Source organism: Pteropus alecto, unplaced genomic scaffold, assembly GCF_000325575.1.
Source record: "Pteropus alecto unplaced genomic scaffold, ASM32557v1 scaffold45, whole genome shotgun sequence".
NCBI lineage: Eukaryota > Metazoa > Chordata > Mammalia > Chiroptera > Pteropodidae > Pteropus > Pteropus alecto.
In genome coordinates this window covers 14,574,018-14,584,971 of record NW_006442491.1, presented here as the reverse complement: position 1 = coordinate 14,584,971, position 10,954 = coordinate 14,574,018, and the positions used below count along the sequence as shown (strand labels likewise).

At 40.0% G+C, this 10,954-nt stretch overlaps 1 protein-coding gene across 1 annotated transcript in view; it reads right to left on the bottom strand.

Moving 5' to 3' along the window:
• Positions 1 to 8,540: 8,540 nt before the first annotated feature.
• Positions 8,541 to 10,954, bottom strand: part of TRMT6 (tRNA methyltransferase 6) — a 12,654-nt gene continuing 10,240 nt past the window's right edge. The window contains exon 11 of the mRNA XM_006921610.3: positions 8,541 to 10,175. Coding sequence (XP_006921672.1) covers positions 9,984 to 10,175 — 192 coding nt within the window. The 3' untranslated portion in view covers positions 8,541 to 9,983. The remainder of the gene's footprint in view (positions 10,176 to 10,954) is intronic.

The window sequence follows — 10,954 nt, the reverse complement described above, 5'->3', positions numbered from 1 at the left end:
AAGAGAGGTATTAAGGATGATACCAAGGTTTTATGTCTGAGCAACTGGGAAGAACAGAGGTAGAGAATACTGCAGGCGGGACTGCCTTGGGAGGGGAGATAGAGGGACCTAAGGTTGGGATAAGTTAAGTTCAAGATGTGACTAGACAAGTGGAAGTATTGACTTGTGTTTATTGGCCTGGAGCTTAAGGAAAGGTCTGTGCTAAAGACATAATATGAGAGTCATTGTCGTAGAGATATTTAAAGCCTTAAAACTAGGTGAGATCACCTCGTGTTATATAAACCAGGGGTCCCCAACCCCCGAGCCATGGACCGGGACCTGTCTATGGCCTGTTAGGAACCAGGAGGAGGAGGTGAGTGGCAGGCGAGCAAGTGAAGCTTCATCTGTATTTGCAGCTGCTCCCCCGCGCTAGCATCACCCCCTCAGCTCCACCTCAGATCATCAGAAATTAGATTCTCATAGGAGCACCAGTACTTGGTGCCTAAAAGGTTGGGGACTACTGTTGATATATATGATCCAAAGATGGCCTCTGTGCATTGGCCCCTAGGTTGGTTATCTCTTCACCGTAGGATGAGAACTGTTAGCTCAAAAGCCTGCCAGTACCACACACAAATTTTACACATTCATTTATTTTAAACTTTTCCCAAATAGCAAATGCTTAGACATTTAGGACCCATTTGCTTCACATACTTCCTCCAAACTACACCCAGCATCTGCTGGCCATTGACAAGATGGAGTCTTGAGGTTACAAGACTCCAAGCCTTAGAAATTATAAGACTTATGCCCCTCAGAGCTCTCAGACCCAGCAACTCCGTGCCACACTGAGCAACATCACCCAGACACAAAGGTCACCTCTCTGATTCCTCTCTGCCTGGGAGTTCCCTTGCCCTCCTCCACCTCTGAATAGCAACCCCCATGGTATAGCTTCTGAACAGATTCTTGCTGTGAGAGACATCTTGTCTCCCCTTCTGAACCTGTCAGAGTGTCACTCGGTATACAAAAAAAAACATGTGTGCTACTGCCACCTCATGGTCATATCATATGGTCTCTGTCACAACTATTCAATTCTGCTGTAGATTGAGAGCAGCCAGTCATGGACAACACATAAACAATTAGCATGGCTGTGTTGCAATAAAACTTCATTTATGGGCACTGTAATTTGAATGCCATGTAATTTTCACATCACAAAACTATTCTTCTTTTGTTTCTTCCCCCTTCCCCCTCCCCCTCCCATACACACAAACCTCTGGCCAACCATTTAAAAATAAACAAAATATTTTTAGTTCACAGACCATATGAAAAACTGGAAGTGAGCCAGATTGGGCCTGTGGGCTGCAATTTGCTGACTCCTCATAGAAATCAACCACATTCTTTATTTTTACCTACTCTTTTCCTTGAGTCTGTCACCATACGGCTTTAGCTACTTCATGTCACTCACAGGTGACAGCAAAGAATTGTGAGAGACCACTTTACCCACTTACTTGTTTGCGTAAAAGGCAAGAGAACTTCCACTCTCCTTTCCTCTACTCTCTGATTAACTTCTCTACTTTTTAAGGTTTGTTGGTTTAGAATGATAACCCTAAAACAGATTGAGCCCACTCACATTTTGAAATGAAATTTCTTTAGCGCCTTGTTACCTTTCAGTCAATGTAAATTTGAAATGTTGAAGCTTTCCAGTTTTAATATCTCAGCTAAATACCAAAAGCCCAGATTTTAATGGAACTGTAAAAAGGCAAAAAAAAAAAAAAAGCTTCAAATTTCCTTTCTCATAAAAGGTCAAAAAATGGTGAGTTCCTAATAAATATTAATTGGGGGTAATTAACAGCTTATCAGTTGCTCTTTAAGTAGCTATTCAGGAACTTACAGTTCCTGCCATCTGATCTATGCTACATAGGTAAGTCCATTAAACAATCTACTAATCTATTTTACAAAAAATAATACTAACCTAGAGGCAACATTATATTTCAAGCAAAGATATTAGATACATTCGAGTCCTTTCTAGCACTGCACTGAAATACATTCCAAAATCAGGAACACTTAAAGCAACATGAATCTTAATGATCAGATTTTCAGGGAATGCTTTTCAGTATTCACTGTTGCTCTTGCAATATTTAAAACCAATGCTTTAAAACAAAATGCAAATGCTCTAATCTTTTTCAAAAGTTTGTACATATTAAAAAAGAATATATTTCTTGGCTTTTCCATGTACAACCAAGAAATGAATGATTGCCCATTAAGACTTGCTTCGTACAAGAGAGGGAACCAAGATGGTGACATAGAAGGGTCCTAAACATCCCTCCTCCCATGGATGAACCAAGTGTACAGCTATACATGGAACAATTCTTTCTGAGAGGAACCCAGAAACTAAGTGACACCTACACATCAGATGAATGGAAAAATACCCATTATCAAAGTGGGTAGGAAAGGCTGAGATACACGCTTGGCATAAACTCCACCGCCAAGCACAGTGCCATACAATTGAGAGAGAACCCCCAACTCTCAGCTTCTCCCTAAGGAGCAAAGGACTTGGAACACACATATAGCAACCCAACTTTTAAGACTCCCCCTTGAGGGATGGGCTCCCAAACACTTACCTCTGAAAGCCAACGAGATTTGGATCTATTAGACTCACACGACTGTAGCAAACAAAGAAGCAGTTCTTAACAGTGGATAAGCACCCACCGCCACAGATCTCTCCCCACAGCTCAGGCAGAGGGAGCAGGCAAAAATGCCCATTTTCCAGTTTCTCCCTGGAAGGGGCTTAACTGCATACTTTTCCAGCTGCTGCCTGAAGATCAGGCTTATAATCAGCCTGCGTCTAGGTGTTGACTTCAATTCTCGCCTTTCGTATGTTTATTGGTCTTGGCACACCCTCAATAACTGAGAGCCACTAAGAACAAAGATGACAGCTTGGACAATCACAGAGATTAGAGAGACAACCAGGAGCTCAGACTGCGCTGATTGATGAGGTTCATCTCCTACATGAGACCAATCTGTTAAGACTGGAAGAGGTGGCTGTTATACCAAATTCATAGGCACCAACATAGAGAGTGAAAGAAAGTGAAGAAACAAAGGAATATGTCCCAAACGAAAGAACAAGATAAATCTCCAAGAACAGATTTTACTAAAACAGAAATGAATGACCTACCTGATAGAGAGTTCAAAATAATGGTTATAAAAGTACTCAACAAGGTCAGGAGAGCAACACATGAACAGAGTAAGAATTTTTTTTTTTTTTTGAGATTTAGAAAAGATTTATTTAAAGTATATTTTAGAAAGACAAAGAATGCCCCAAAGAGGCATGTGGAGAAAGACAAACATGCCTCAAGGAGGCACATGGTCCCAGCCCTGTAACCACAATAACCAACACAAAGAGGCCACAAAGAGGCCACAAAAAGAGGCCCAGAATGTGGGAATGTCTACTTTATATCTGAACTATGATGGGTGGTTCCAAAAGCATTCTTAGGTGATTGGCAAGTGAGTCATTTTTATTGACACTTGGCTGCTATATAACACTTTGCCTAGTGTGCATGTGCATACCCAGAATTCTACTACTATTGGGGTGTTCTTTGGGTTGTCTCTAGGTTGGGACCCTACTCCTTTGTTCCCCTGTTGCTCATTTCTGACTAGCTACCTAACATTCCCCCCTCAAGTATTAGGGACCCAAATCTTTGGGGTTTGGGGGCAATGACCTCTCTGGCTACTTGAGGCTGAGAAGAGACAAAGGTGGAGGATTGGGTCCCTTATACTTGCTCTCTGTCGACAGGGGGCAACAGCTGTTGATGCTTGTCTAAGGGACTGCAGTATGGTACAGGATCCATCGACTGGAGTGAGTGATAGTTTCCTTGAAGAACCATTCGTAGATGAATTGCTTGGACCCTGGAAGAAATAAATTGAACACGGTGGTTTAGAAGTGGTGGTCTACAAATAGTCAGGGGTTGAAGTAACCCACCCCCAGCTCTGAGTAGATAGGCAGAGCCAGCAGGGCTGAGAAAACTTGAGTGAGACATTTCGTTTGGTTAATTGATAAGGAGTAGGTGGAATCAGAATAGCCATGGTAAAAATGAACAAAGAAGGTCAAAATAAACTCAATCTGGTTTTTTTTTCCCTTCTTGAAAAGGAACCTCAGGTACTTGTGAGTGATAAATCCAACTGGAAATTCTGGGGTACAGGGCAAGGTTCTTTCCAAATTGGCTATAACTGAGAGACTGGAGAATTATCCTGTACACCTTGATTAATAAAGTGGTTGAGTGACCTGACATATGAGTCTTGGGTCATAGAGTCAGTGTGGTAGGAGAACAGAGAAGGAGATTATGTATTTATTGTAAATTGGGTCCCCCCTCAAGTTGTAAATCTTGTAAATCATGAGCTAATGCTTGACCAAAAAGGTGGGGGCTGTCCCGGAATCCCTGAGGAAGTACTGTCCAAGTCAATTGCTGATGGACTCCATTAGGGGAGTCTCATATGAAGGTAAATAGAAATTGTGACTGTGGACTCAGAGGGATGGAAAAGAATGCATCATTTAAGTCCGAAGTAGTAAAACAGTCTCTGGAGGTATGTTTTCCAGGAGAATATATGGATTAGAGACTAGTGGTATATGGGTGAATGGATACTCATCCAATAGGTAATATAAAGATGGAGTAAAATAGAGAAATTGGCTTACTGGGGTCTCCCAGAAAGGTGCAGGTTCAAGAGAATGATCTAAAGAAGGAAGAACAAAGCAGATGGCCCCAGTATTCAAGAAGGAAAGTAATTGTCCTACCCACCATGACCATTGATTCCCTTGGCTCCAGTCCAGTGTGTAGACAAATATAGATATTCTGCCAACTGGAGGGGGCCTCTTCAGTCCAGTGCAACTATTTGGAAGCCTGTGGTTCGCTCTGACCCAGGGGTCCTTTGACTCTTGGGGCAGAGGGCAGCCCAGAGACCCAACTGCTGACACTTGGAGCAAGCACATTTGGGAGGCTTGTCCTTGTTGGGACACTTTTTGGCCCAGTGCCCAGTTTGGTGACAGGTCGATGAGTTCTAGCTGTTGGGAGCTGGGTACCCACAGCTGGGCTATGATTGGCCTTAAAAGGCTGCTAGTATTTGGGCAATCCTAGCTTCTGTCCTTTCCTTCTCATGAGCCTGGCCTCTAATGCCTGGTCTGATAAGGTCTGTAGTGTGGATCTTTGGTGTAGAAGAGGCGATTGAAATGGTACATAGTGAGACTAATTAGGGATGGAGCAGAGTGGCTATAGAGTTATAGTGAGGTAAGACAGGGCAAATTCTCAGCATAGGGGGAGAATTGAAAGCCTTGCATTGAGAGAAGGGGGTTCTTGGTGAAGAGTAAGAAAGAAATCAAAGGTACAAGTGAGTCTAAGAGAAACTCAGAGGGACAGAGACAATTGAAAGATGGGGACAGTGTAAAGTCCCCGAGAAGGACCAAGAGAAAGAGAAGGACCCCAAGTGATTGGGGAATTAAGTTTATAGATTTATCCATTTTCTGGTTACAGGAATATTTCATAGCTTCTAGTTCATTGTTGGAGGAACCTGTGGAGACTCAGAGACATTGGTATAGGTTCACCTTATTGGGTACTTTCTGGATTTCTTGGATCTGGATATGTTTTTTCTCCAGGACAGGAAAGTTTTCAACCACTATTTCTTTGAATAAGCTTTCTGCCCCATCCTCTCCCTTCTTCTGGGACCCCTATAATGTGAATATTGGTCCTCTTGATGGTGTCTCTTAAGTCCCTTAAGCTATTTTCACTCTTTATTCTTTTTGTCTCTCAGATTGGATGAACTCCAGTGCCCTGTCTTTGAGTTTGCCGATCCTTTTTTCCTGTTTGATCTAGCCTGTTGAACTTTTCAATTCGGTTATTATATTATTTCACTCTATGATTTTTGTTTGATGCTTTAGATTTTATATTTGTTAAAATTCTCACTTTGGCTGTTTTATTTTGTCATTTTGTGGCTGTTTTTGCCCTCTTGTTGTTGTGGTTATTACAGCATTCTGTCGCAGCTCTCATCACTGAAATCATGTGCCTCCTTAGGGCATTCTTCGTCTTTCTAAAATGTACTTTTAATAAATTTTTTCTAAATATCACTGACCTGTGATTCTTTCCTACATCAAAGAGGAAGAACCAAGGACTTCTTTGCTTACTTTTTAACGGCCATTAGCCTGAGAAAGGAAATTTTACGTATGATCAAGCTAAGTGTCAACAGTAGACTAATACAAAATTAGACTTGTATTTTTTTCTCTCTGCTGAATAAGATAATGTTTCTGAAAACTTCAGACTGCTACTGATACTATGAAAAAGTTTTCTGAGTAGAAAACAAAAATTCTATACTTCATCAAAATAATCTGTGTTTTAAATCAACAGCTGGGTACTTTTGTCTCAATGTCTATGGGTCTCCGCAGGTTCCTCCAAGACACATTATAATTAAATTGTCAAGAGTTAACAAGGAGAGACTCTTAAAAGCAGCCAGGAAAAAAGCAACTTGTTACCTACAAGGAAACGTCCATAAGATTCCAAGGGCGGGGAAGGGGGCGAAGGTGCAGGGGGCGGGGGAGGTTAGCAGAAACATTGCAGGTCAGAAAGAAGTGGAATGATATACTCTAAGTGTTGAAAGAAAAAGCTGCCAACCAAGAATAATACTCTCTTTGGCAAGTTGTTCTTCAGAATTGAAGGAGAGATGAAGAGTTTTCCATACAAAACTGTAGAAGTTCATCACCAGTAGACCAGCCTTACAAATGTTAAAGGCTGTTCTTCGATCTGAAATGAAAATTACTAATCAACTAATTAGTAACATGAAAGCATAAAACTATCTGATAAAGGTAAATATATAAATTCAGAATACTCTACTATTGTAATGATGGTGGGTAAATCATCTACAATTCTAGTATAAAGGTTAAGGCAAAAGTATTAAAAATAACTGTAACTACAATAATTTATTAATGGATATGCGACATAAAAAAAGATGTAAATTGTGACAATAAAAACATAAAAGGTAGGGAGGAGTGTAAAAATGTAGAGCTTTTGTATGTGGATATATATCTGAAGGAAATAAAGTCGGTGTCTCAAAGATATCTGTACTTCCATGTTCATTGCAGAATTATTCAAAATAGCCAAAATATAGAAACAACTAAAATGTCCATCAATGGATGAATGGATAGACATATATGATATTCCATAAATGTAATGGATATATATTCCATATACATAATGGAATATTATTCAGCCACAAGAAATCCTGCCATTTTTGACAAGGATGGATACTGAAGGCATTATGCCAAGTAAAATAAGTCAGAGAAAGACAAATACTGTACGATGTCACATGTAGAATCTAAAAAACCCATAGAGTAGAATGTTGGTTGCCAGGGCCTGGGGTCGGGTAGAGTGTGTATGTGTGTGGAAGGGGGCGGGGCAGATGTTGGTTAAAGGGCATAAACATCCAGTTATAAGATGAATAAGTTCAGGGGATCTAATGTATAGCATGATGACTATCATTATATTTGAAAGTTGCTGAGAGCAAATCTTAAATGTTCTCACCACAAAAAGAAATGATAATTATGTGATGAGATGGAGGTGTTAGTTAATGCTATGGTGGTAATAATTTTGTAATATGTGTGTGTCAAAACAATACATGTACACCTTAAACTTAGTTATGTCAATTATAACTCAATAAAGCTAAAAAAAAAATCTTGCTTTGTGCATTTTAGTGTACCTCTAAGCTAAAAAAAAAAAAAAATATCCTCTAATTGGCATTTCTGTGTATTTCCAAGAACCCTAACCCAATGGAGAAATAACATGAACTTTACAATTGTTCTTGTCATTTTGATTGCCATTCATTAAAATACTATCTCATATAACTATCCTGGTGGCTGGATGTCTAGAAGTCATAGAATTATCCATTCATCTGCTCCAAAGGTGGATGTGCACTACAGAACAAGGCAGAAACACAACGTATTTAGCTGCACTCACAATGTGAGTATACAAACAGGTTTCTCAAGGAGTGTTTCCTGGGCCAGCAGCACCAGCATCACCAGAAACGCATTAGAAATGCCCATTCCAGACCTACTAAATCAGAAACTTTGGGTTGGGGGCCCGACAACCTGTTTAACAAGCTGTCCAGAGGATCCTGGTGCGCACTAAATCATCAGTAGTCAAAGACAAAGTAAATTATATGAATGAAAAAATAACTTTTTTAAGGTCCGCAATTCAACTCAAGGCAGCTACGTGGTGACACAGGGCCTCAGTAGCGCAGACCTCCAGATTGAATGGAATGAGATGGGACTTGGAAACTGGTTGAGTGCCAAGTAGGAGATGCTTCTAACAGTGACCAGTGGAGACCATCCACCACAAATCCAGTCTGTGCATGTATTGTGTTCCCCTTGACCAAACATGACTGGTTGTTATGTGGGTGATGACTGTTTGCAAGGACATGTTCAATGAGATGCCAATCAAGGCATGTTTTCTTACGTAGATCATGTGTCACAACCAACTGAAAGCTAGAAAATGCGGCATCACTGACGGCGTCATCAATGTCAGTCAGGCGGATCATAGTAGGAAACACTTTTATTCTTTAAAAGCAATTGCTTTAAGAAAAAGGAATCAAAATCATATTTATTGGTAATCACACTGGCCATTATCAGAATAGTACATGCTATTAGTAAAAAGCAACTTTTTTTCTGAGACACTTCTTGCTGGATGCATCTATTCTATAATGTGAACAACACACACAATGAGAGTGTTTAGCAGTGAGCAAGACTCAGACTCTTAAATGGACGAGAGCCTTGGCTTACTCGAAATACTTTTCTTGGCTGCAGCAATTGACCAAATAATTTGATTATATTTTTTCAGCACTTAGAAAGGCTAACCACCTAATCATGCCAGAGCTCAATAAACCAGCATTAATTACCAAAAAAGGCACTTTAAAATACATTTGACAGTGACAGTAATGCAGTGAGAAATGGTTTAAGCCCTGCACTAAACTTTGTCATAGTTCATAAAGATAGTGCATTGTCTCCGTGTGTATGTATAAATATATATATGTACGTGTATATACCAACATCCATATACAGAGGGTCCTCCAATAACATCGTTTCATTCAATGTTGTTTCGTCATGTTGATGAGATGCCATAGGAACTTAACTCTCATTTACATGAACTAGCCAATGGCAAAATTGGCTGTTATACATTGTTTTTGCTTAAAGTCAGAATCTACTGACAACATTAAGTGAGGAATATTGTACATATATATGTATATATATATTTACCTATCTTCTTAAGTCTCTGGGGAGGAAAAAAAAACCATTTGTTTCCTTTAATTGATAGTACATAAAAATTCTAGTCACTCTATTTGGAACAGAGGAGGAGGGGATTAGTAAATTAATGTAAAAGTACCCTACTACACCTTTCTATAACAAAAGCAGTAAAATAAATACTCAAAACTTTCCTAGGTTGTCGACTATTAAAATAATAAAATCTAGCGTTCTAAAAAAGTTTATCCCACTGGGGGAACAGGGTAAACATTTTTGGTACTATAATTCACACACTCACACACTTGTATTGCTTAAGTTGAAGAGAGTGAAATGAACAGAGGAAATTTCTTCCACAAATTCCTTCCTTTCAGTATCCAAGTTTTAGCTATATTGTGTCATTTTGCTTAGCTTAACATATAAACGAAGTCTTGTATAAATATATCTCTAGGATGCTTGCACAGAGTACTAAAAGTACTTAGAAGACTTCTGTGAAATAAACAGAATTGGCCATATGTCAGTTCACTGCATACCTCAGGCTTGGCTATTTTAGCTTGAGGTTTTGACAGACCAAACTCATCTGTGTCAGAGGTGAACAAAAGGCTTACTTGTCTTTCTCCGGAACAGGTATACAGACACAATCTTATTTTAGGATATGAAAAAACAATTAGTAATGACATTTAAAGTTTAATTTCTAACTGTATAATGCCTGAGAACAAAAGTCAAAGCAATTTTTGAAAGGTTAAAAGTCAGACTCTGGGCATTTCCGTTTTTTAGCTGCTGGCTCTTCAGTCTTCTGTAACTCTAAAGTGCTTGAGTTGGATTTGAGGCTGGCGTCTGCTTTAAGGTTGTCCATGGCAACAGTGAATCCTGAAAGAAGGTACCCCCCACCTCCACTCATCAGTAGTTTGGGATGACTTCGATCTGGCAAAACCTAATTAAGACAGAAAGACAGATACTCATGTTTTCCTAAGCAGGTAAAGTACATGCTAATAATATACAGGCCAGAAATCAGAATTTCAATGATACAGGTTGTCTTGAAGATTTAAATGGACCAATTCCCAAGGAACTCCTTCATTTACATGATAGTACAGATAAAAGTACAGAAATTCGTTTAAGTGATTTTGTGTTGAAAAATAAAACTGAAGTCGTTTCTCTTAAATCTGGAACAAATATCTGGCAGCATATCAGCAAATGGTTTGTGTAGTGCTCTGGGCCTGTGTGAAGCATTCTTCCTCCTGGCTCCAGGATGCTTCATGGCCAACAGTGGAGCTTGAGTCTGTGGAGATGTAGCTACTAAACATACACCCATACTCTCCCTTTCCTAATGTCCTGTTGACTCTGACAAGACTTCTTTTTTCCTGTTACTGCAGTTAAATAAGGTAACCACCATGAAAGGCAGGGTTGCCCAGGGCTGCAGAGTGTCCTGGATTAAGTAAGATGTCCAAGCAGCGGGGAAGGGCCTGTAGCAATGGTGGAGGTGCTCCCTTAGATCTCTCTTCAAGAGGGAACTGGCGGTGAGGAATTCAAGCAGCAGAAGCTTCTCCTTTGGGATACACTGTAGCATTCACTCCCAGGAAGGCCATGGGATGCTCCAAGTTGATAACTGAGCATGGCTACCAGGACTGTACAATTTCAACCAATACAGGGCTCCTTTAATGGATAATCTTTGCTCTAGGGCTCCCCATCATCCTGGCTGAGATTTCCTCAGAG